The 27,119-nt window shown below is 40.8% G+C and overlaps 2 protein-coding genes across 2 annotated transcripts in view; both read left to right on the plus strand.

Moving 5' to 3' along the window:
- The window catches only part of CNIH3 (cornichon family AMPA receptor auxiliary protein 3), a 57,905-nt gene extending 52,747 nt beyond the window's left edge, over positions 1-5,158 (plus strand). The window contains exons 5-6 of the mRNA XM_075413097.1: positions 1,894-2,037; positions 4,073-5,158. Of these exons, the coding sequence (XP_075269212.1) occupies positions 1,894-2,037; positions 4,073-4,100 (172 nt within the window). The 3' untranslated portion in view covers positions 4,101-5,158. The remainder of the gene's footprint in view (positions 1-1,893; positions 2,038-4,072) is intronic.
- A 150-nt stretch (positions 5,159-5,308) lies between these two features.
- The window catches only part of DNAH14 (dynein axonemal heavy chain 14), a 50,655-nt gene continuing 28,844 nt past the window's right edge, over positions 5,309-27,119 (plus strand). The window contains exons 1-2 of the mRNA XM_075444330.1: positions 5,309-5,439; positions 24,394-24,465. The gene's annotated coding sequence lies outside the window, so the exon portion shown is untranslated. The remainder of the gene's footprint in view (positions 5,440-24,393; positions 24,466-27,119) is intronic.

Genomic DNA, 27,119 nt, shown 5'->3' on the forward strand with positions numbered 1-27,119 from the left:
GATGAAGAGCTGTTGTCTTCACCCTGCCCATGTGAAAAAGTGGAGAGTGCTTCTGCTCTGGATCTCTGCTGTGTGCATATGTTCACTGAGGGTCTTTGAGAGCTGATCAGGTAAGACCTGCTGTTGAGCAGCTTTAATGTTTTCTGGACAGGCAGTGCAGCTGTATCTTCCTTACATTCTAGTGGAGAATCAGCCTTCTTTTGCCTCTGAAGATAACCAAGAGACATCAGTTTTTGTGGCTGTCAGTCTGGAGTCTTCACTAGTTTTGCATTTCCACATTTGTAAAAGCACAGATGATTTTTGCCTGTCAGGGTCTCTTTGTGTTACAAAGTTACGTATGGCAGCAAATAGCTCTTGTTGTGAAGTAGCTTGAAGAATAATACTGTAAAGAAGGCAAAACCGTTATCTCAACCAGGAACTGAAAAATAGTAGCTTTTTTACACGATTTTCTGCAAAAGGCTAGTCATATGCAGAGTCATATGACAAAGTCTATTATTCAGAAGTTAGAGTCACAGTATAATTCCCAGAAAGCTAAATGGAGTGAAGCTACAAGTCCTTTTCTCACTATTGGTTGGGTGCAATAACAATAATAATGTTTTATGTTGCTGTTTTACTAAGAATTAACAATCAAAGTGAGACAATAATACTGATTTAAAAAGTTAAAAAAAATAATTGTGTTTTATGTCCAAGGTGAAAATGTTCAGACTCTAAATAATGGTATCAACCTTTGGAGACAACTTGTGATTTTCTTTGTTTCCATGGTTCTCCGTATGCTTTTCTATAATTACTCCATGATTTCTGCTGTTTTAACCACAGACCAGTGTGAGTTCATTGTGAAAAGTTCTGCACAAAACCATGGGAAGATACTGTGTAATATCTTCATCCTGATGAAGATGACTAAGCAAGGTGTCAGCTGTGGTCTCTGTAAAAGATTTTGCAGGGTTATTAGAGATTGTGAATGGATGTGACTAATATCAGAAAGGAGGAAGGGAGGAAGACAAGGTTATTATGAGAACATTTACTTTCAGAGTTTGCTCCTGGTCACTTGTATGTGGATTTTATATCTATCTATGTATAAACAATACCAGCAATCTTCAGTGGTTACATTACTGTTTCAGAGCAACAAGAATAACAAAGTTTCATGTGATTCATGCTGATCTTAAAGCGGATGATTAACTTTGAGGACTTCATTTTTTTTGTTTGCTTTTGCTTTTTACTGCAAAGTAACGGGGACAAAAGCTTCTTTGTCAAAAATGTTCTTTTGTCAGGATTTTCTTAGACATCCAGTCATTGCTGAGAATAATTAGAAGTTTCTCCTATGTAAGAAGGAAAACATTTTTCAATTAAAATTATTCGGATAATAAATTTTTGAGCACTGCTACCTGTAGAAAACATTAGTCAGTCAGCTCTTATATTACTCCATATTGACTTTTCTCCTTTTCAGAGTTGGAGAAACTGAGCTGTCAGTTGGTTGAGACTGTCAGCTTTCATCATGTCTGAAATGAGTTGTGTAGATGCAGTTAAAGCCCAGTAATCCTTCCTGCATGCTGTGATCACAAGCCACCATATATTGTCACTCAGAATATGTAAGTTATTAGTGAGTAAACCAGAAGTAACAATATAGGAAGGGGGAAACTTTCAATCTAAATAATTAATAGAACACAGAAAGTCCACATTGATGAATTGCTTGATTCTGTAAGAATGGTCTGCTTAGACTAACGTCCTGATTTTAACAATGTCCAGAAATATGACGCTTGAAAAAGAGAGGAAAATTCCTCCTATATCATGGAAGATGGTTGTCTTCTGAGCTGGTGATCAGGAGGGTGTATATCTGTACATATTTAATACAGAATGCTACAGAGTCATTCTAGATGTCTTTTCCTGCTCTTTCAGATATTTTCGTTGCCCAGCAGATAGTTCAGAGCTAGCATATGATCCACCTGCAGTCATGAATGCAGATACCTTGAGTTACTGTCAAAAAGAGGCCTGGTGTAAGCTAGCTTTCTATCTCCTTTCCTTCTTCTACTATCTGTACTGGTAAGTCTGGTCATTTCACTAAGGAAATAGTAGCTGCTTTTCATGTGATATGTGAAATTTTATTTAGGAATGACTGGTAACCAATTGGCTCATTTCCTTAGTCTTGTAAAACTTGCTTCTGATCTGGATTCAGGGAACCATGGCCACTTACAGCAGCATGTGCTTATATCTGCTGACACCTCAGTACAGAATATTAAGTGTTTTATCTAAGGCCTGAGTCAGGCCCCAGGGCCAACCCAAGGTAAAAATTTTTGTTCCTCTGCATAGTCTCTTAGGATGGATGAAATACCAAATGTTATGATAATTATATTATATCAAATAAAAATTATAATGTTATTGTGATTCAAGAGAATCATAAGAAAAATACTATATCTACTGGTGTAGTGATGCTCAAGATAGTAAGTAAATGGGTAGGTAGACAGTGGGAAGCAAAGTGGGGTGCACCATGCCTGTAGTCATTCCTACAGCCTCCCTTTCATTACAGGGTAAGTCTGTCCATGGTCCAAACCCCTAATTTAAGTACCTTCTTGAAGATCTATACCCCAATTGTGTGTTTTCCCCCCTGCCCCTTTCAGCTGTCATATGTCCTTAGTGCACAGTCACAAATGCCCAGTGCAAGAGTATGTGAGGATCCTATTTAAGGTAAGGCCCTGGCAGAATCTCTGTGCTTTTAGTCACCTCTGTAATCACACCACAAAACTATTTGACAACAAAAGTTAAAACACTTTAAATTGAGGTGTTGTTTTATGATGCCTTTCTTCTGCTCCTTCTTCCATGATGCATTTACATAGAATGCCTCTTGAAGCCAGTCTTGCATGCACTAATCCCTCTGTAAGGCAGGTTTGTACGTTAGTAGAAGAAGATAAATGTTATTTCCCCTGTGGTCACTGGTCCATTATCTGTTCTGTTGTTCCCCATATCTTGAGAAGTCATTGCTGCAGGTTATTGTTCTCAATATTACTTTTAAATATTATTGACAACAAAAGTTTTTTGTCCGTGCATACATGTGTATGTGCCTGTGTCTGCATACATGAGAGAGAGAGAGAGAGAAAGTAGAACAGCACAGACTCACAGAAGCTGGTAGGTGCCTAGCTCACACTGAGATCGATGGGGCATGAGGATCTGAGCAGGAGTTTATCATCCAGTAGCTTTATGGGTTTGGGCCGAGCACCTTTGCCCACTAGTCCTCTTCATGGTGACAAGAGTGGAAAGCATGGCAGTTATGCTAGACAAGTGCTGTTGGTAGTGCAAGGAGAGATGGCAAGGTGTGGCTGGAGAGAGAAGCATTTTTAAATCCACATTTTTGTGCTGGCTAAAGGACCCTGTCAAAGTCAGCTATGTAGTGTGGTCTAGCATTTCTGCTGGGACTCTACTGTTGTGCAGCTTCCTCTGAGCCCTGCTTCCTTCATTCTAAAATGTGGTCATAAGCCAAAATCCACTGCCTGGTGCTAAATAAAATAGTGTTAATGATATTCAATTTTGCTGTGCTTTCCTGGGTATTGTCAGAATTAGAATTGCAGTAGAATGGAGCTGTGGCAATATACTGCGATTTCTTCACTTTTCAGAGTTGCATTTAGTATGTATGGATTCACTCCAGCTGGTGTCTGCATTTTATGTTTCTTCTACTGCATGGAGTTTTTTCCAAAGGAAACAAAACAATGCAGTTTAACGGGAAACTGTGCTTGCCCTGCCGAGAGCTGCTGGTTGAAGCCTTAAAGATCACACACACTAAAGCAAAATGGTTTTGTTTCTTCACTGTTCAAATTCAGACATCAGACTGCGCTTTAATGATCTCATACACAGCTTGTGGTACAGTAGGATGTTGATAATGAATTTGTTATTTCTTGAGTGCTTTTTGATACCCATCTTGAGTACACCATCATTAAGATGCTTTAGAGAGAGAGAAAGAATTCAAAGGAACGAATAGGCCATTACAGTCAGACCTGAGGAACAGACAGTAAAGGGTTATAAAAATCAAAGTGCTCTGTATGCTTCAAAAAGATACTTTCATATTGTGTCTTTCTTTTACATTCAGCATGATCTACACTTTGGTGAGCTCTTAACTGAAAGATCATCATTAAAGACTGAAAACAACAAAGGCTGGAGGTGCAAGGATGAGTGAGCCAAGTGAAGCATGATAAAAAAAAAACAAAACAAAGAGAGGAAAACTTTGAACGCAAGAAGTAAATAGAGTACATGAAAGAGAGACCCAGCAAGAAGAAGGAGAGTACTATGGGAGAATGGCTGAGTTAACCAAGTTTATCTCTTGTTTCTCCATGTGTTGCAGTAAATAACTTTCAAAACCCAAACAAAAAAATGCAACAAGGTGGGCCAAGTTACACAACTATTCACCTCTCCAGGGATAGCGCTGCTTGGTTTAGTGGATTCATTGTAAACTATAGTCCCTACTGTCTTCCAGGGAGCAAAGTTTTTCTTAATGACTATTGTGGACTGAGGAAGCAGAGGAAAGATCATCTTACACAGAAAGAACAGCTGTACAACATATTCTGAAAATGAGCACTGACTGGAGTTCAGATAAGATGTGTGACTGTTCTGCAGGGATGTTCACATGACACTAATCAAACAGGGATGTCAGATGTAGTGGAACTGTTTTTTTTTCCTCACCCATAACAACAATAACAAAAGAATTTGAAGTTGCAGTGTTCTGTTTTCTAATGATATGCTATTCCTGTAGGTGAACATCCAGTATGTTTCTGTACTTCATTTGTGATGCACCAATAACATACAGTGATATGTATAAATACATTGGGTTTGTTCTACTCATGCCAAGCACTTACCAGAATAGTGTTGCTCTGACTGAAAAAAAAAAAAAAAAGGTAAAAGCTACATATACTACATATATCAAGGAGGCTTGTAACATAGGTATTATATTCATCACAATGCTGGATAACAAAATACAGGACCAGCTAATCGTGGTCTGTAATTCTGTTTTGCATCTTTATTTCTGCTATCAAATTTAAACTGAAACAAATACGCAGAATGTTTTTGTCTTGTATGAGGTTCGTATTGAAAGATGTTAAATTTTTTTATAATTTAAGTTTTAAAATTTTATCATATGATTCTCACTTAAATTCGTATATATGGGCTGTATATCTTCATATATATGTATATCAAATATACATCTACATAAATGCTCACAGTCTATTTGTATTTTAGCCTAATCTGTTTGATTAACAGGTTGAAGCCACCAGGTGTCCAGAACTGCTGCTAAATATAATTCAACACTGAGCCTAGTGGAGCAGGGCTGGTTCCCCAAAGTCACTAAGGTATTTCAGTGCAGCCATTGGTGCTCTGGGTAGCAGGCAAGCCTGTAAGATCAAGACTAACACCAGTGCATGCACAGAGACCGCTTGGATCTTGCATTGTGGATGAGCTAATAAGGTATGTTGCTACCAGAGATGCTGCAGAAAACAGTGCAGAGGCCCATCTGTACCCCAGCTTGGTTACAGCTGGTCTTGTTAGCACTAGCTCATTGCTGACCCTGCCAAATTTGGTCTGGCTATTGAGTGCCAATAGATTGTTCCTCTGCCAAATTCTGAGGACTTTTTAATCTGGGCACAGGACTTCAGCAAGAGATGCAGTCTCACATTCAGTACTGCCTCTGTGCTAACATACCCTGTTTCAGAGCATGGTGCAGAAGCAGTGGCTGAATGGAGTCATCTCATGTCTGGCAAGATGCAAACTGACCTGGAGTTACTGCATGCGTACAGTGCCAAGACTCCTTCTGGCTTGATCTGGCTGTGTTAACAAAATTAAACCCTGTTAGCCTGAGAAGCACAGGTGCAGCATGCAGACTGTCTATTCCTGGACCATGCCAACTCCCAAATCATGCCTTGGCATTGCTTGGAAGAGTGTTCCCTGGATTGCACAAAATTATGGCAGGGGTCATTCCAACAATATTTTGATGATCTAGTTGTTCCAAGTGCTGACTTTCTTTAATTTACAAGTACAGACATAGCTAGTAGCTCTTAGTGGATGTACTTTAGCTGCTTACAACACAGCTTTCTCAGTTCTGGAAGCGCACAACAGGGCTGCCAAATCAGGTTACTTGGGAAGCTAATTTGGGCTGTGATGGTTCATTAGTTTGGGTTGTGTACGCTACAGAAGTGGCTAAACTGCTCTTGAAATCACACTGATCTGGCAATCAATACAGATGTAGTCACTTGGAGTGTACTTGAGATACAGACTTTGCTAGGTTGTTACAGAGGTCGCTAATAAAGCTTTGCTGCCGTGGTATAATTAACGCACAACCCATAAAAAGCTGACAATTGTCTGTAACCAAATTCCTGCTTTACATCCTAACTAAAGCATCTAATTCTACAGAAGTATAGGAACTAGATTCACAAGAGCAAATCGCAGTGAATAACTTCTAGGTATCTTGCTATCTCATAGAATGCTCAACTGTGAGCAGGTCATTGTATCTTTCCGTGCATCTCCCAGGATGCACAGGAGGTGGAAAAAATTTAACTCAGTTTGCTACATTCCAGATAGGTGCTTTAAACTCAGTTTCATTAAAAGGCTTGTCATCTTTTTGTGAGGCTGGATGGGTGAAAGTATGACCACATCTTGCCTGAAAACACACAATTTTCAAATCCTGAGATTTAGCCATGAGCTAGACTGCCAGCAGGTGAATTGCTTGCCTGCTGAGCTGGGCAGAAACACTGTGAGTTTTTGTAGCTGGCATTGGCATCAAAGTCTTGACTTCACACGAGAGGCACTTACATCCGTCGGTCTTCTGAATGTACCTTCAGGTGACTTCAAGGAGATGATGCTTGAATGGACTTGCTAGGTCATTTAAAAGAGGTTCTGTATTTCAGGCAACTTCATCAAGATAGTTATTGAACTCCACTTGAAAGCAATACACTTAGTTTGATCCCACTACTGCTATAAGCAAGCGTTTCAGTATCTCACTGCTCTGGTACGAGAAAGCTTTTCCACATTTCCAGAGTATATTAGTTCTTGGATAATTTATTCCACTTGCTTTTGAGCCAACATTAGCCTAAATGCACCTTTTCTCATAGTGCTTCAGACCCTAATATGTGGAGAGCAGTTCTTTTCAGCCTCCATTCTGTTGGAAGTGAATTGTCTCTTTTTTCCTTCCTCCCGCAGAAAAGCTCTCCTTTCTCCATGTTGTCTTTAAAGGATTTCTCTGTTGTCTTTCCACTGAAGTTAATCTATCTTAAGAGTGGATGGTCACAGCTGTTGAGAGTATGCTGAAGAGTAACTGGTCCTTAGTATGAATGGACAATGAAAGTTAACATTCTGAGTTCTTACCAGTCCTTATTGAAAAAAATAATTCCACTGCTCTCAATAACATTTTGTTTCTCTTCAAGAAAAATCTTAAAGTCAATGGAAAAATTATTTATTATGAGGATACTTTCCCTTTCATTGGATTTAGTGAAGCTTCTCCTTAGCAAAAATAACTTATGAAACTGGCCAAGGCATTAATTGGAGGAAGTGTTTGGTGTAAGACATGTATCTCCAACCCAGAGGCTGAGGAGTAATGAGACCTTCTAAGGTGTCTGGCAGTATCAAGAAGCTACTAATGCTGTGGACAACAGAGTAAGATACAGCTCTCAGCACGTTTCTTGCTCTGTGTTGTTACCCAGGTGGGTTGGAGGGTTACTCTAACAGACTACCACTGCTTGGCTGCAGTCCAGCGCTAAGCTGTTACCTGCTGTAGTGGCAGGTACCATATTCACACTGGTACTCAAATTAGTAATTTTCTTACAGTGACAGGGTTATCTCCCTGGATTTGTCAAAGGGTACAAAAAATCCAAAGTCTTTTTTCTACAGTGAAATAACAGGAAGTGTGTGGTTACTGTAAAAAGTCCAGAAATTTACCCTGGATTCTTCTGTGTTGTGCTGTGTGGTCTGGCCTCTGAACAGCTGTACCCACATATAGTGGGTGTTCTCAAGACCAGATTTGTCATGTTCTCTGTTAGACTTGCCAGCCATGTAAGAAGAGAAGCAGCACAAATAGAATAAGGAAGAATGAGGGATACGAGGTATCTGTTGCCATCTTAATCTGTGGCCATATGTCTAGCTAAATACAAGCTGAGCATACTTTGACCAAAGCCAGAGAAGTAAAGAACTGCATAGCTGTTGGTGAAGGACAGAAAAAATGCTGTAATCTTTTGTCACAAGGCAGTCTCTTCCCCATGTCGCACTTTTAAAGGAGAAATAATCTGTGGTATCCCTTTTGTCTCCAGTTCCTCCTTGTTGGTTGGTGGAGGCTAGAGATTTCCTCCCCAATCCTGCTCTCTTCCTGCTGCTTTTCCTGGAAGGGTGAATGTCATTACTTAGGAACAGCAGTTTTCTTCTCTCACATCCTCTGGTGATACAGGTAAATCACATAAGAGTAATAAGAAAACACGTCATTTCCCTTTGCTCCTGTGCAATGAACACATGCTTCAATGAGTATTCATTTTCCTCATTTGCACTATCTGTAAAGTGAGAATGGTGATACCTAGTTAGTGAAAAAAAATTTTTTTTTTTCCATGACTGTTGAATCTGCTTATAGGAAAAAGGTAGGAGATGGGAAAACAAACTGTGAGAGGATGAGACCTGGATGAGCTGCTTACCAAAGGTGCTGGCCTGTAGCTGCCTGTTACTGGAAGCTGAAAAGGCCTTAAGAGGCAGCCCCACTGGCAAGGTGTTGCTCTGCGTTTCTGTCTGTCCTATTTATAGTCAGGTAATTGCAGCAATGCTGAATAAAATTGTTGCTGCTATGACTGTTTCAGTTTCAAATCCAGCAAATCAATGCTGATAGCAGAACGCTTCGCCTACAGATAATTAACTGCACTTAAGCTGTCAGAAATGTTTTTCCATCTGTTTCCTTGGGCCATACTCTTCCTTTTGCACTAACTCACTGAAAGTGGAAGAAAAAGTTCTTCAAGGTACATCTTCTTACAGAAACTGCACTGAGATGGTTGTGATCTGGCACTGCTGTTGGAGTCATGATTACTCATACATTAGTATGGGTAATGGCTATCGCTTTGCCTTTCTCCATTCTGTCTCCACAGAAATATTTTTGTAAAAAAATTTTTTTACAGGGCATGATCCAAAATACTTGAATTGACTGCAGATTTTCTGTTGTTTCCAGTAGACTTCAGTTAATGTCCATTACTCTAGAGCTGCATGGGAAATAGGCCCACACTGGAAAGTCCCTAGAGTTTTGCTGGTAGAGATTCTGTCTCTTAGATCTTGGTATCACATCCATTAATATAAATGAATTATATGAATGGAAGAGGAGCATGCAATTCAGAGGGATAAGTGTAACATTTCAGTGCTCGTGCCAGACTGTCACAAAAAGTTTTACAACTTGATAAAAATCATGGAAATAATTGGCTGCATGGAAATTAACGTAAGTCTTATCTCTTACTTCATGTAAGCCCCACTTAGCATTGTGCAATTTCCACCAAAAGGTCAATGGAAACGAAAAACAGAAAAAGGCCCAAATAATTTTAGTTAATAAAAATGTTATTGGATGTTAGATAAAGCTTGGATTGTTATGAATAGAGCAAGAGGTCAAAAGGTTGAAATACAGCAAGATATTTGGGAAGCAACAAATACTGGACTGCCATCCATGCTGCACCGAACTTTGCATTGGTGATCTCAATCCATATCCCTACTCTGGTGAGTTTTTTGATCATTCATTGATCATGAACACGTTGTTCTGATTTATTTTTATTCTGCACAGTAATGCAGTTGTAGGTGGGAAGGAGGGAAAATTCTACTGTGAAGTACAGCATTCCCCCCTTTTTTTGTTCTCACAGATAAGAAATGAACATACTGTAACAAAATTCTAATGATGTATTTCAGTGGTAAATCTCAACCTAAGAACGAAGCTGTTTGCAGATGATGCTGTGCTGCAATTTAATAAATCACAGTTCTAGAAATATTTTTAAGTGCTTATACAATTAAAGTAGTTGTTTTCTTACTGTTAAATTGCTGACTATCTTCTCGTGCAAGAGAAGAATATACTTCTGTGGCCCAATTTCATGAGTTTCTGGGTAGTCAAACTCTCAGTAAAACTCTGAGGGATGTAAAGTACTTTTTAAAAATTTTTTCCTGGTAATGGGACTCCATGTTTACGTCATGTATTAAGGAAATGGAGTGAAGAGTTAAAAAGCCAAAAGCTCTTTTTTTGTACAAAGCTTGAATAGGTGTTGCTCCTTTTTTCCTGTGAAGTATCTCTAATATCACCAGTTTCCTGACAGATCTGAAGAAATCTAGCTGTCCCGCTGTTCTGACAGTTTCAGTCTTGTTAAGCAGATTTGCAGCCACCAATCATTAGCATGAAATACTGACTGGAAAGCACAGCTCCTACAAACCACACCAAGATTTATGGAAATGTCTTAAATAACCCAACAGAGGTCTGGTCATGGAATAGCTCTCACCTGTGCATAGTAATACATAGTACCAAGCAAATAATAGTACAAGTAATATATAGTACAAGTTGTATATTACAAGCAAACCAGAATTTCTGCTCCATCTGTAATACATTTTTTGTAATACAGTATTTTGGCTGGTGTAAAAAGCAATATAAATTACAAGACGGAAGATAATCAGGCTGTGGCGGTTAAGAGGAACTCAAAGTTTTACCAGTTATAGAATCATAGAATGGTAAGGTTTGGAAGGCACCTTAAAGATCATCTGATTCCAACTCCCCTGCCATGAGCAGGGACGTCTTCTACTAGACCAGGTTGCACAGAGGTCCGTCCAGCCTGGCCTTGAACACTTCCAGGGAGGAGTAGCCACAGCTTCTCTGGGCTACCTGTTCCAGTCCCTCACCACCCTTGTGGTGAAGAATTTCTTTCTAATGTCTAATCTAAATCTGCCCTCTTTTAGTTTACAGCCGTTCCCCCTTGTCCTATCGCTACACACCCTTGTGAAAAGTCCCTCTCCATCCTTCCTGTAGGCCCCCTTCAGGTACTGGAAGGCTGCTGTAAGGTCACCCCGGAGCCTTCTCTTCTCCAGGCTGAACAGGCCCAACTCCCTCAGCCTGTCCTTGTAGGAGAGGTGCTCCAGCCCTCTGATCATCTTCGTGGCCCTCCTCTGGACCCGCTCAAACACATCCATGTCTTTCTTATGTTGGGGGCTCCAGAGCTGGAGGCAGTACTCCAGGTGGGGTCTCATTTCTATTTCTATTTCTGTCTTATTTCTAAACATTTCAAGTAATTACTGTTTCTGACAGAGTTATTGGCAGCTCAGAGTTACTAGAGGTGCAAATTCTGATATTAATAGTAGCTTTAGCCATACATACTTTTGCTTCATTTGGAAGAAGAATCCATGTTTCCTCCTAAACATATTTAACACATTTTCAGACCTCACCTGATTCTCTGTATATAGCAAATTTAAATGTATTACAAAAAAACCCCAAATGAAATGCAAACACAAAATACAGCAAACATGGCAGATTCATTAACAGATTTCTAGAGAGGTAGGTAATTTGTAGGTTTGATGTCATTTATTGCGTGCCTCTTGCCTGTTCAAGCCAACTTGATTGCTGCCGTTGTCAGTAACAACAGTTCTTCAAGAATATGGGCAAATACAAGCTTGGTTATGTCTTCCCAGTTGCCCAGAAACCTCTCGTCATGTAACAACATTTACTACAGAGCAGGTGACACCCACTTTGTCATTTTGAATCACTTGCCCTTTCAGAAGGTGAGAGCATCACAGTCTAAAACTCTTCTTAGCCATTTGCAGCTGATGGTGTTGACCTACCTTGTCTTTAGAAGCACACGCTAGTCTCCAGGCTGAAAAATACCATCAGACAAGAGCAATTTTCGCTGACCTGTTCTTGAGCTTCCGCTTTTACTGTTTTTGCATGGGGTTTTTTTGTCTGAAAGGAAGGTTTGTTTCCTATGCCTAATGACCAGCATCACTACATTGGTTTTGGAAGCCTTCCTCCCACTCACCCTTTCGTTGGGTGCATTTTATTAAATATCAAAGTGTGCTAAATCCATGTCTTTGAAATGTGTTTCTCCTCTGTTGGCGTGGGTTACGGATCCGTTGTAACGATGTGACCCCAATATGAGTATGATCGTTCACCTTTATTAGTCAGCAAAAACAAGGTTTATATAGCAAAACTATTACAGCATCTGAATGGTTAAACCCCCAATCCATATATAGGCAAAACTACTGCAACTCGTTGTGATTGGTGCAGAGCTGCATCTCGATGTGAAAACAGTACTGTGGCAGCAAACAACAGCGTGGCAGGAAGGAAGTGACAGTGTGGCAGGAAATGGTGACGTTCCGCCTGCTCCAGTGTCCCGAGCTCGTCGCTCTACCTTCCCAACAGGGTTCCGTGTCAGCTGCTCCCAAGGCTCACCTCCGGATCGGAACCTGGGTTGCTCAACGGCACCAAGCTATGTCCCCTCTCATCCAGCCAGGACTCCACACTCCTCAGATCTGGTTTTCAGCATTTATGGTCTTTCAGGGCTGAGTAGTCATCCAGCCATGAAGTGGTAGATAAATGAATTATAAAGTTGTATAAAATAACCAGTGGAGGGAGGAGGTCTCTTACCTATCCTTTCTTATAATATAAAAACAGTGGAAGCACTGGAAGAAAATTTGAAGGCAAAGATGTGAAACATGAGAAGAAATATATGACCTATTTTAATCAATGAACACATTGTCACTAAAGATACAAGTATCAGGACACAAAATATTCAGTATTGTTGCAAGTGAACCTATACCCCTCTATAGATAACAAACTTCCGTCATTACAACTGAAAGAATGAAACCGTGGAAGAGTTAGAAACCCACAGGTTTCAGGAGCCATCCAATTGCCAATGGTTTGAGTTCAGCAGGCTATTTACTCGCTGATAACCTTATCTATTACAAAGTATTTTCCACTTTGTTCTGAAAGTCTAGAGGTAGCTGCTATCAGAGATAGCAACTGAAGCCAGATGGACCATTGCTGTATTTATTCAAGGACTTGGATTCTATTTTCAGATGACCATAAATCCAGAACATCTAATGAATTAGAAACTCCGTTTTCAAGTCACTAACTTTTCAACGCTGAGGATAAAAGTTTCAAAAGCTCCTAAATTACTTTGGAGTGTAAGTCTAATTTTCACAAATTATTTGGATATTTACTTAATAGAGCTAGAGATCCTAAGAACCTCTTGAAAGTGAGATGAAACACATGTCCACATACCAAGACTTCAGTACACGGAAGCAGTAAGAATTTGCCACATGGTAACTGTTCCTCACCAGGTCCTTGTATTTGCACTGTGTATACACTACAGCCTTGTCAAGTGAAGTCTGTAGTTTTACAGGTAGTTTGCACTGGAGGTGCTCACGGAGGATAGTTAATGTGGAATAGCTAATATATTCTTCAGTCCTTCATTCCTCTTCAGATTCATTTTCCATAAAGAGGAACTCTTAGACTCCTAAATACTTCATGCACTTTAAAATGTTATTTGAGTGTGGTCTACTCACTTCTGTTAGCTGAAGGGTACATCCTCTAATCAGCTAACCAGAAAGGATATAAAAATAAGGCAAAGCCAGATAATCCCTCTTTAAGAAATGGAGGTCTCATGGTTGAGTTATCAGAACTGAGAGAATGAGAGTTCAGTTCTTGCCTGTTACACAACCTTCCTTTGTCACTTTGGGCAGGCACTTAATCTCTCAGCTCACCGTCTCCTAACTGGAGGTGATAGCACTTCCTTTCTCCCTCATTTTATCTGTCTTGTCAGTTTAGGTTATGAACTCTTGTGAGACAGAGCTGTTTCTTTCTCTGACTGGCACTGCATAGGTGAAACTGGTAATTACATATCTAGATGGTATTATAATCATAAGTAATTAATACTTTTTCTCATGGGAGGAAGCAACTGAATTCAGTGGAATTCGTCAAAATGTATTTGTTCCACTGTTGCCAAGATTGGTACCTGTCCTGGTATGTTGCTGTGCCTTAGGGCCTACTGACAAACTGAAGTGTGCTTTAGCCTCTGAATACATGTGATGCTGTAAACTGATGCTGCCAAAAAGCACTAAAATGTAAAGAATAAAAAAATCCTAAAAGCTCCCCATTTTGGTATTTTATACCCTTTGAGTACCTCTTTGCTCTAATTTTTCATCCTCTTCCTTTATTACGCAGTGACATCCTGTTTTAGTCATCTTTTGGTGTTGCATTGAGAGCAAACCCAGTGCAAGCTCAGACTAAAATGGTGATACCAGTTCTAATCCTGACAATTTGTCTGCTTGTGGACATTTATTTGAAAATGAAATTATCCTGTTTTGGTTTTAAGTAGGTACAGACAGAAATCAGCTAATTAGATAGAAATCCTTTTTATTCTGGAATACAAATAAAGGCACATGTGTACAGGAATATGATATTTAAATGTATTTATCTGCATTAGCACAAATTTTTTATTAGTCTAAATCAGAAGTTGTCTCCATTTGGCAAAGGATGATACATTTTTATAGATATAACCCAGCTGTGAAACAGCAGAGCTGTGTTCACAGGCAGGAACATGTCCCAGTTGTAAGTACTGGTGTAAACACGCTCTGACATTTCATGGTGCGGAGTCATGCTGGTTGCTGGTGGGTATGTGGCCTTCAAGCCAATGCACTTGATTTTGCACTGCAGTGGCTGAGGAGTGTTCACAGGTTAACTCCACTATGGGACCAGCGTTTAGAAGCAGAAGGTAAAACCACCTGGGAAGTTAGTATATTGAACAGTGCCAAACTTCTGCAAAGTGGATACATGCTTGACCCTTGTTTCTTCCACCAGAGTTTATATCACACTTGAATTTGGCCATTTAATATTTCAGTTCTAGACCCTTGAGTTCAACACTCAAGTAGACTGGACTTTTTTATGCATACACATACGTTTTCTAAGAGATTGCATGAGATGAACTATAAAGGAATCTAAGGTTTTTCTATATCACTTTTATTGTCCATTTATAAGCCTTTAAATACTTCAGTATTTATGCTCCTTGATATGCACGTACGCACACTATCTAGAAGCTAAATAAATTCTTGTCTATTAATATAATGAGCAAAGGGAAGTGCTCTTCTCTCATCTCTGTGTACCTACCACTTATAGCAGGTCCAAGCAGTAATACTACTTACAGAATTATACTGAGAAAGAAAAGGAAGCTTCATTTCTGGACTGCAGTGGCTTTTCTAACAAGTTTATTTAAAATTCATTTCTGACAAGCGCTGCTGGCGGGTTCAGAGGAGCTGCTGTGCGGTCACTGAAAGCCGCAACACCTTAGGCTGTTTGAGAGCGTTTTTTCAAGGGATGTTGAAGACATTCCCTGAATGTGCTTCAGCTCTTTGGCCTTGAAAACCTAAATGCTGTTAGCAGGGTCTGCAGGAGAAAAATTAAAGCTGGTAAGTTCTGCATGTCATCCGGAGCACTGCCATTCTTACAGCAGTAGACAGCGCTTTGGCTTTGAATATCTGTGAAGGGTTCGGTTGTATTTTCTATCATGGCTTTGCCTTACGAGAGCAGGCAATGTCCCTTTAAGTTAATCATTAAATAACTTTGTTAAATTGTATTGGAAAATGTGAATCACTCTTTCAGAACATGTTGCCTTTAAGTAGAAGCAGTATTTATCCTCCAAAAGCTTCCTGAAGAGGTAGCGGCAGCAGCAGAATTTTAATGTACCTTCTCTCATTCATCATTTGAAATCTACAACAACAAGTGATGAATCTCTGATGAACCTTGTCAAGCTTCCTTCAGATTGTAACAGCATTTCTATAAACTTCAAAAAAGTTCAGAAACAGTTTGTTATGGCTATATCTACTTTTTTTCTTTATGAGCACTCAGCCCAGTGCTGAGCCCTGATACATCTCTGGGTTAGAAAGTCTTGTTCTTGTGTTTGTAGTGTAAATGAAAACCTATGTAGCAAACATTAGAAGGATATTTTCCAGAGAAATCCTAATAAAAGCTGCCAGACTACAGGGATCCTTTTAAAGATTTTTTGGGGTTTTTTTGTTGTTGTTGTAAGTGTGATGAATCCATTGACTGTCTAGAGACAATCTCTTATCCTGGTGCACTGAGAGTGATTATCAATTGGTGATGCTTTTTTCATGCAATCCTAGGGCTCTGTTTTTTCTCTGCAACATGTTTTAACATGCATGGAACACCCTTCTATCTCCAGTAGATATCTGGTTCCCAGAGCTTGGTACAATTTTTATCAGAGACAAATAGTGTGTTCTTCAATGAGGACATTAGTTTTGTCATTTCTGGTTTCGTCATCTTGTTTTTGTGCCTCACCCTGCTGGAGGCTAGAGTACTACATGCAAAGACCTGGAAATTTGTTTACTGTTAGCGTAACCTTTGCAGTCACAAGTATTGTTGGCTACAGAAATAACCTGCCCTTTTAAAAGTTTGCCCTGGAACTTCAGGACTTGCAGAAATTCTGGATATAGTTTCTTGCCTGGATTAAGGCATCTCTGTGTGGTTGCCTTGTTTCAGGGCTTTCATAAAGACAGAACAGCTGTTCAACAAAAGATTCTTGACACCTTGCAAAGCCCAAATGGAGCAGAGCTGCTTTGCCATGTCCTTGCCAGTGATCAGGAGCTATGGGCTCTTGGCAGGGCTCTGTCCTGCGTTGCTGATTCTGACTGCTGGAGTGGCTCCTTGGGAACTGCCGTTAGCTGGCCTGTGCGGAGATGAGCTTTGTTATTATGTTAAAGGGTGGGCTATTCTGCCAGTTCTGGCTTTATTTCTCCAGTGTTTCCGTTCAGCAGTACATTTAAGTGAAACAGTAACCCTGGAAAGGTGGAGCAAAAGTATACAAGTTTAATGTTCTTTTGCCAATTGATAGTAAGGCTACAGACCCCTTGCATCCTCTCAGGATAGACAGGTGTTTATCAGTTCTACCCAATTATGAAAAATTCAGTCACTGATGACTTAACCTGCAGGCTACATGCGCAGAGGTGAATCTATCAGGTAAGCTTTCTCATCAGTAGTGGGTGAAAGAAGTTACCATGTGACACTGGAAGTGATGTGTTCTCCTCTTGTAAGCCTGACTTTCGAATCTGTGGTTTCTCCAGTATATTCAGAAAACTCTCGTAGTACTGGTCTGCGTAATTCATTTGACTGTGACTAGTGACCCCTCTTCATACAAGGATCCAACTCACTGGTTGGATTCTTGATCCACCTGCAATCAGTTGTGGTGGCTGAACTTTAACTGTCTGTCTCTGTCGCTTCTTGGAAAGCTTCCTCCATTGCCTGTCTTCTCAGTTTCTGCCAGGTAATGTCTGGAGCTACAACTTTTCTTAAAAATGGGAAGTTGTATTTACATGAGCTGTCCATGCATAGCTCAGACAGCAGCATCCCAGGAAACTGGACTATGGTTGAGGCGGCTGCTCTGTGTCTTCACTCCAGGCAAAGGAGGCTGACCTCATCCTGTGATAGATGCCAATCTTTGGTAACTGTAAGGCCTGTGATGTGCCTGGGATGATCAGATCAGTGGATGGTCAAACCTGTCTGTTCATACCAACTGTCCAGCTCAGTAACTTATTTCCTGGGGGCCCTTAGAGGAACATCTGTGTTAATAGATGTGGTAGGATCTGTCAATCATGTTGAGTCTCATGCTGACCTCTTATAGCTGGAGCTTAGTACAAGCTCCTGAACATCCCTGAAGCATTAATTATAACTACATTTTTTATATATGCAAATATCCAAACTTGTTTATTCCAGCTACATTTTTGGGTTTATGTTGCATTGGGCTCTAGAATTTTATGAGATGTTGTTTGGGGAAAAAAAATTCTTTTGCTGCTTTGGACCGTATTCTCAGTTTCATTGAAACTCCTTATTCTCTTTGTGTATGAAATTAACAAGACAGAAATTGCTAATGTATCACCTTCATGATATTCATTATCAAATTCTATAATGAACCACTTTGTCTTCTTTTGTTAGTGATCAGAACCAGAACTCTCAGTGTTTCTCTGCACTTTTTCTATGCCTCATCTTGACCTTTCTCCCTTTCTGTGGTAGCATCACTGCGTATGTTTTTAGTTTGGGTGAGTTGAATATTTTTGTATTCTCTGTGTTTTTCGTTGTTCTGCTTCACATGCAACTGTGCATGTTTACTTTTTTTGTGTTTAAATTATAGCTGTCATGAAGTAGAAGTCTTCCTAGAGCTCTCCAACTATGATAGCCACTTGGGCAGATAGCCAGCTGGGCAGATAGCCAGCTGGGCAGATTGGGCTGAGATATCCAGTTGGACCAATTCTTTATTTGTGTTTGGAATCCAAACCAGACACTTTTTGAACTGAAATAAAGCTGTGCGCTAGCCCTTGCAACATACAGTCTGTGGGCTAAACAGAGCTGTAGGGCAGCTTCTTTGCTCTGCTGTGATTCTGCAGCAGAAGCATTACTTCTGACAAGCCACCTGAAAGGCACACACACCCCCAACAGCAGTATTACTCATCCTGATTTCTCAAGTCGAGAGGTACAGCATTGTAAGAGGGAAAGGAGAGAGGGAACACAGAAGTAGATGAAGAAAATTACCTTCAGAGGGGAACAGGATGGAAAGTTGGTATGTTCTGAACCCATCTGTCACCCATAGTGGATAAACTGGAGTATTTAGTAGTCCATCTGTTCACCCAAGCAAAGGTCTCTGCCCACCACAGGAGTTGCTTTTGCAGGTCTCATTGCAGTGATTTATCAGTACTTAACCGAGCAGCTTGCCTAGTTGCTTATAACCCTTACTCTTCTCCAAGCTACTGCCCCTGCATCTCTTCTGACAAGGTGGTTTGTATGAATGTTCCTTAATCCACACGTGTAAAACGTACCAGCTCACATTTACCAGCCCTTTGAACTCGTATGACAATATTGAAGACCTTATTGTCTGGGCAGCCTGCACACATGTGCTGCCTCTGCTACTTCTGGCATGGAGCAGGGTGGGTGGTCACAAATAGAAAAGTCTGAAACCATGGCACATAAAACTGCTGGAGCTCCCACTGGAGTCATTAAAGACACTACATGGACAGTAATGACTCGTTTTTCTGGTATTCAGGGCATTATGTAGTAGGAGGGAATGAGAAAAGGCATTCAGATAAAATCAAAACTACCTAGGCCTTAAAATCTGGACTGAATGTTTATGGAGAGTCAGAGAATTTAGATCATGTCTTTATTCTCTTGTTGCTGGGACTGGAAGAGAAAACTCAGAAAATCCCCCCAAAAATCTGTTCTTCTCAAACAGCCAATTCTCTTCCTCCAACCGGAGGAGGGTAGTTTATTTTAATAATCAATGGAATGAGTGGGTGGTCATCTGAAGAGTCCCACCAGATCTTTTGAGATACATTTGCTGTGTCATTGCTGCAAATTTGAGAAGCAGGTGAACTATTGTACTCTGACATAGGTTCAGTATGTGATCATGGTTAAATGGCCTAATGTTTCTACACTTCTGTTATTTCATCCTTATAGTGGAGATTAAGGTGTTGTGTCTCACCACTGCAATGTAAGGTTATCTATAGCTGGCAAAGGAATTTGAATGCATTGAGTGTGACACGTTACACTAACAAAAGAAATCCTTTTCTAATGATGAGAGGCAGCACAGTCTAATATTTTAAAATACGTAACAGGGAAGCCTAGGTTTATTTCTGATTGTCATAATGTCTTATTGTCAATGAGGCATAACTTTATTTTCAAGAACATTGATTTTCCTCTCTCTCTCAAATTGGGTGGCTGTTGAAATATGCAATTCTGTAATGAATAGGGAAATTTCCAGATGTAAAGTATCAGAGAGGAAAGAATATTGCCAGTATCACAGCTGACAAATGCTGTGTATCTTGAAATCATGGGATTTTGAATGGTTAACAAATGGCATGTCCATAATATTTTACATCACAAGAACTGCCTTGGAAGCAGAAGCCTTTAAAATGGTATTGTTGAATTACTTTAAGAAATTGTAAGTTATTCGCGTAATAGCCCAGCAAGTTCATCAACTCGGCTCCTGTTTATAAGAAATCAAATGCATTTTGTTAGCACTCTGAGCAGTTCATAGACCTGTGAATTGTGACACATGGCAGAGAAGTTTTTGAAGGTCTGACTGCATGATAGCTGTTAGGAATATAATAGTTGACTGATAGTTGTCAGAATTACTGAGTTTTATTCACACTCAGCAAGGGAAGGGGGAGACAATGGTTAAGGCAGTCTGTAAAATAGTGCTCCTGTAATCCTCTGATTCAGGTCAGTGAAGTTAATTCAGTTGAGAATCTGAGAATGAAAACTCACATAACTGATGTTGGTACCTGACAAGTGATCACTCATTTAAATTACCAAAGAGCAATTTTTGCTCTCAGCAGCACAGCAGGTGGAGTTCTGAATTACAGAAACAATTTGTAATAGTGGATCAAAAATGCATTCATTTTTATTTGGCAAGTTGGAGTTGCACAGTGGTATAGCAACTCCATTGCATTTCCAGCTCAAAAAATGTCAGTCAAGGGCAAAAAACATGACATGCTTGCTATTTATTACACTATCAGAAAGTTTGACTGAAATCTTGGCAAATCCTTAAACAGATGTAACTGTTCTGTTCTCCAAGTTCTGAACTGAGGCTCCCAAGCTGGGACTGGGTCATTCACACCAGTGATGTGCAAAAGCCAAAATTTCTAGGGGTCTTTAAAATCCTGGAGTAAAGACCATAACTGATTTGTTGGTTGGGTTTGGTGGTTGTAAAAGCATTTCATTTATTGTAGGAATTCCAGGTCCCCCTCCTATCACCGTACCAGAAAACATATTAAAAGCCACTGCTACAAACTTTTAACATAACTTACATTGTGCTCTGACACTATAGTAAGAGTAGAATTACCTCTAATATATTAAATTTACTGTCTGATAGAGATCAAACAACTCAATTTTATATTTATTTATATTTATTTTTGTATGCTCTCAGAAAACAATTTTGGTTTCACAATGAGACTAATCTCCTCATTATTTGTAATTTGAGACTATTCTGCCTGAGATTTGATTTGGTTTTCTGGTTTCCAAATTCCTTCCAGTCATTTGGAGAGGGAAAAGCTTATAAATACTCAGTAGAGACGAATGAAAAAGAAGAAAAAAATTCTAATTTCTTTGTGTAAATTTAAAAAAAAATGCGATTCTTGAAAATGTTTTCTCTACTTTTCTCTGTTGCTTTAGTAGTACCTTGTGAAAAATCTGCTGGTTCATCTTCTGAAATGAGTTAATTGCAGATTAGGCTGATGTAGCCAGGGGACAATCTCACTTCCCTGCTGTTTTTATTGCTGCTAAGAAGTACCCCATGGCTTGGAAAAAGAAAACAGGATATGCTCTACTGCTAAAACTGCTAAAACCACTAAAAATGGAAAAAAATGCAAAAAAGCCATAAAATGCACAGAAAAGCTATGGATGCTCTGGTAGACCTGATAAGACATGCCAAAACACACGAAAACATACAAAAATTGCTTAAAACACTATAACACTAAAGCACACAAAACACAGCGAACACAAACCCACAATAAAACCAGGACATGCCCCCTAATCCAAAAAAGCAAAAAATGGAGGAAACAGTGTAACAGGCTAAATCACAGAACACATGAAAATCACACAAAACTCACCAAATCAGCAAAAACAGTAAGAGCCACACAAATGCTAAAACTGGAGGAAAAAAATGCAGAAAATAGTAAAACTGCAGAATTCCTAAAAGCTAAAAAATGCTAAAAATGCAAAAAAACTAAAGGTGCAAGAATTCAGTCTGCAGAGACTATTCAGTCCCTTCCCTGAAGCATCCATCAGTCTGGAGGACTATATTTCATGAGTAATGCCCATTTCTCCATACTGGAGCCACTCTATTGTTTTTATAGCATAGATCAGTTATTTCTGTAATACAGATAACATTACTTCTATGAATCCAGGGACTTTGAACTTCTGTTAGTGTTTTCACAGAATCACGGAATGTTCGGGGTTGGAAGGGATCTCTGTGGGTTATCTAGTCCAACCCCCCTGCCGAAGCAGGGTCACCTACAGTAGGCTGTAGAGGACCTTGTCCAGGTGGGTCTTGAATATCTCCAGAGAAGGAGACTCCACAACCTCCCTGGGCAGCCTATTCCAGCGCTCCCTCACCCTCAGAGGGAAGAAGTTCTTCCTCATGTTCAGACGGAACTTCCTGTGCTTCAGTTTGTGCTCATTGCCCCTTGTCCTGACGCTGGGCACCGCTGAAAAGAGTCTGTCCCCATCTTCCTGACACCCACCCTTCAGATATTTGTAAGTATATATTAGGTCCCCTCTCAGCCTTCTCTTCTTCAGGCTAAACAAGTCCAGCTCCCTCAGCCTTTTGTCATAGGACAGATGCTCCAGTCCCCTCATCATCCTCGTAGCCCTCCGCTGGACTCTGTCCAGTAGCTCTTCATCTTTCTTGAACTGGGGAGCCCAGAACTGGACACAGTACTCCAGATGGGGCCTTAGTAGGGCAGCGTAGAGGGGAAGGAGAACCTCCCTCGTCCTGCTGGCCACATTCCTTTTAATGCACCCCAGGATCCCATTGGCTTTCTTGGCATCCAAGGCGCACTGCTGGCTCATGGTCAACCTGTCATCCACCAGCACTCCCAGGTCCCTCTCCACAGAGCTGCTCTTCAGCAGGTCTGCCCCAAGGCTGTACTGGTTCATGGGGTTGTTCCTCCCCAGGTGCAGGAACCTGCACTTGCCCTTGTTGAATTTCATCAGGTTCCTCTCTGCCCAGCTTTCCAGCCTATCCAGGTCATGCTGAATGGCAGCACAGCCTTCTGGTGTATCCTCCACTCTTCCCAGTTTGGTGTCATCAGCAAACTTGCTGAGGGTACATTCTAACTCTTCAGCCAGGTCATTGATGAAGAAGCTGAACAAGACTGGGCCGAGTATTGACCCCTGGGGAACACCACTAGTTACCGGCCTCCATTATATAATGGAGATGTGACACACAGGAGTAGTGCTTGCCTTTGCCACACCGGATGAACTGGCCAAGCAAATGGCTGTATTGCTGTAGCTTACTCCAGCAGCTACGTTACGTCAGCTCTTAGCCCTGTTTCACAGCTGAGAGTCAAGAAGACAGAGAGGAGAAGTTCAGACAGTCTGAACTTCAGAACACATCTCTGCAACTACTTTAAGAATTCTGTCTTACTCATTAGATATTTGCTGTCTGCTCGAGGCCTTTGTGTACTTGTGATCCAGGTCATTCATCCCATGAAGTGATGATGTTTGACGTTCTGTGGATTAAACAGCAGGTAATAGAGAACCTAAGCAACGTTATCAACTATGCCCTAAATTATTGCTATCAGCTATCCACTAACTGTAGCAAATGTTCTCTGAGAGACTTAAAGAATAATGACACTATTTTCCTAATTACTTGTTGCTGCTTAGTTAACTGCTTGATTTTAGAGTAAAATTATTTTTAGTGTAGATGTGTGATCACATAGAATGTCATTTTTTAATTTTAATCCGTTTGATTTCGTCACTTAGTGCCCTACCACTATTACATTCTGTGTTCCCATGGAGTTTGCCCTACCACTATTACATTCTGTGTTCCCATGGAGTTTAATCCACATATCTCTAAAATACTAAAGCCACTTGAGACAGGAGGTCATTGTTGCCATGCACACAGTGAATCCTAATGAAGGTGCTGTACTTCATATTCCAGACTGAGTGACGAGACTTCCAGGAGGAGGAAGGATCAGAAAACCTTTTAAGTGCTGCAAGAGCATGACAGCTTTATTATAGTGTAAATCAAATCAAAGGAAACTTGTTCAACAAAACTTAGAGTTCGTTAGGCGTTTTTTTATTAATTAGGAAATACCACATAGGAAATGTAATTCTAGTTTGTGGTCTGTATTAACTGTATGTCTAAATGCAACTGTGCATTTTCTGTAAATTTGATGTATACAGAGCATGAGTTAACCGTTGCATAAAGAGGGGCCGAACACTTGTGTGAATGGCAAAATACATACACGATCTAACATGTGCAACAGACTCTGTTCTACTTCTTAGCATGTAAAATTGCTTAAGTGGAGTTCAGAGTTGCCTGGCACAGGTCAGCAGTTACTGGTTCCAAGAGCTGCTGTCTTACTTGCGTATGACCACAATATCTGCACATAACGCATACATATTTGGTGGGTCTTCAGACTGTCTCACTGAACTAAAAGGGCCTGGTGACAAACGTATAAATTCAGGGTCTGTGCTCTGCAATCAGGAGGAAAGAATAAAGATAACAAGAGAAGCAGACAGATAATCAGGCTAAATTAATTGATGGAGTAGTGGCAAAAGTCCACTTAAGGGAGAACAGACGAGTAGGAAGGAGGATTTAAAATGATAAATAAATTTGTTCTGTCTTTCCATATATGTTTCTTTCTGGTCATCTGAATTCCAAGAAAACACAATTCCAAGTGTGGAGACTGCGAAGCTTGTCTAATTACTCAGAGCACAGGAGCGAAATAATCATGGTGAGTACAATCCTGAACTCGAGCTTGCTGATCTCAATTTCTAATCAGCCCTGTCTGATGGAACAGAATAAATGATAATTATAAGCACTGCAGGAGCTTGTTGCTGTCATAACTGAAGTCTGATCATTCTGTATCTGTTACTTAATTAAATTTGCTTATAAATTCCACATTACATGACATTAAAGATAAGATGCAAAGTAGTTGTTCATTTGGTTTCCTTTCACCTTTTAATCCATCAAAGTTTCTAAGCCCAAACTGCTCCATTATTCTTTCTTCCCTGAAAAAAATCTAGTATTTAAATCTGTTACTGTTATCACAACAGCCTGCTCCTTCCAGACTCCTTCATCAATTGAAGCAAAGGGCTGAGTATTCCATGGTGACTTACATTTTAACTTGTTTTTATTAAGCGTAATGGGTCTGATTAGCTATTTATGGAGGTAATCATTTGACCGCTGTTGCATTAGCGTCTGAACACCTGAAATACTGCAAAAATTATGACACAGGATATGCAGCCTTTGGGGATTGTATTTCTGGTTTCAGATTTAACAGCTCACAGGCTATACAGAAAATGTGGGTGTACGAGCATCTCACAAGTTCTTTCCCTACTAGAGAGAAATCTGTAGATGGAAACTTCGGGCAAAAGAACAGTTCAGAGAACCAAATGAGGCTCAGCTCTGCTACTAATCTGCGCCACCCCCCTCCCCCCCCCCGTTTTTTTTTGCCATGAACTTCAACATAGCCTGAATTTTACTTAGAGAATTGAAGGGACTGAGCAGTGGAAGTGACCACCTCTGTGGAGGTTTTGTGGTTCTATGCAGCTGTGCTTATTTGCTTATTTGCTGCTACCATTTCTTAGCTTCTTGAGTAGAAGCCTTAACATCTCAGAGTTCCCTTTTGTTAAAAATCTTGAAGTATGTTCTTGGTGGTAGTAATCAGACAACATCTTTTATTCAAAAGAATTAATATATTTTTTGTATACTATCTTCTCTTTACCTGAACTGACTGTGAATTGTTTTATTCTTCTTATAGTTTTGGTGTCTTTATTCCTAACAGAAATTGCAAACGATCAATTTATGATGTTTATATGGTTTAATAAAACTCACTTCTTTTTCTTTTAGCAGAAAAATTTATCCCAACACATCAACTAATCACAAATTAGTTTCACATATAGGTCATCTGTTGTAAAAACTATTTCCTAATATGAAGTCCAGGTCTGAAATTCCTTATTCTGCATTTGGTGTGGTTTGCTTTCAAAGACAGTTTAATGAGAAGAATCACAGAATCACAGAATCACAGAATAGTAGGGGTTGGAAGGGACCTCTGTGGGTCATCTAGTCCAACCCCCCTGCCGAAGCAGGGTCACCTACAGCAGGCCGCACAGGACCCCGTCCAGGCGGGTCTTGAATATCTCCAGAGAAGGAGACTCCACAACCTCCCTGGGCAGCCTGTTCCAGTGCTCCGTCACCCTCAGAGGGAAGAAGTTCCTCCTCATGTTCAGACGGAACTTCCTGTGCCTCAGTTTGTGCCCATTGCCCCTTGTCCTGTCACTGGGCACCACTGAAAAGAGTCTGTCCCCATCCTCCTGACACCCACCCTTCAGATATTTGTAGGCATTTATAAGGTCCCCTCGCAGCCTTCTCTTCTTCAGGCTGAACAAGCCCAGCTCCCTCAACCTCTCCTCGTAGGGGAGATGCTCCAGTCCCCTCACCATCCTCGTAGCCCTCCGCTGGACTCTCTCCAGTAGCTCTTCATCTTTCTTGAACTGGGGAGCCCAGAACTGGACACAGTACTCCAGATGAGGCCTCACCAGGGCAGTGTAGAGGGGAAGGAGAACCTCCCTCCTCCTGCTAGCCACACTCTTCTTGATGCACCCCAGGATCCCATTGGCTTTCTTGGCAGCCAGGGCACACTGCTGGCTCATGGTTAACCTGTCGTCCACCAGGACACCCAGGTCCCTCTCCGCAGAGCTGCTCTCCAGCAGGTCCACCCCAAGCCTGTACTGGTGCATGAGGTTGTTCCTCCCCAGGTGCAGGACCCTGCACTTGCCCTTGTTGAACCTCATCAGGTTCCTCTCTGCCCAGCTTTCCAGCCTATCCAGGTCACGCTGAATGGCAGCACAGCCTTCTGGTGTATCTACCACACCTCCCAGTTTGGTGTCGTCAGCAAACTTGCTGAGGGTGCATTCTAACTCTTCATCCAGGTCGTTGATGAAGAAGTTGAACAAGACTGGGCCCAGTACTGACCCCTGGGGGACACCACTTGTCACCAGCCTCCAACTAGACTCAGCGCCGCTGATGACAACCCTCTGAGTTCTGCCATCCAGCCAGTTCTCTATCCACTTCACCGACCACTCATCCAGCCCACACTTCCTGAGCTTCCCTAGGAGGATATCATGGGAGACTGTGTCAAAAGCCTTGCTGAAGTCAAGGTAGACAACATCCACGGCTCTCCCTTCGTCTACCCAGCCAGTCATGTCATCGTAGAAAGCTATCAGATTGGTCAGGCATGATTTCCCTTTGGTGAATCCATGCTGACTACTCCTGATAACCTTCTTTTCTTCCACTTGCTTCATGATGGCCTCCAGGATAAGCTGCTCCATCACCTTTCCCGGGATGGAGGTGAGGCTGACCAGCCTGTAGTTCCCTGGGTCCTCC

Source organism: Opisthocomus hoazin, chromosome 2, assembly GCF_030867145.1.
Source record: "Opisthocomus hoazin isolate bOpiHoa1 chromosome 2, bOpiHoa1.hap1, whole genome shotgun sequence".
NCBI lineage: Eukaryota > Metazoa > Chordata > Aves > Opisthocomiformes > Opisthocomidae > Opisthocomus > Opisthocomus hoazin.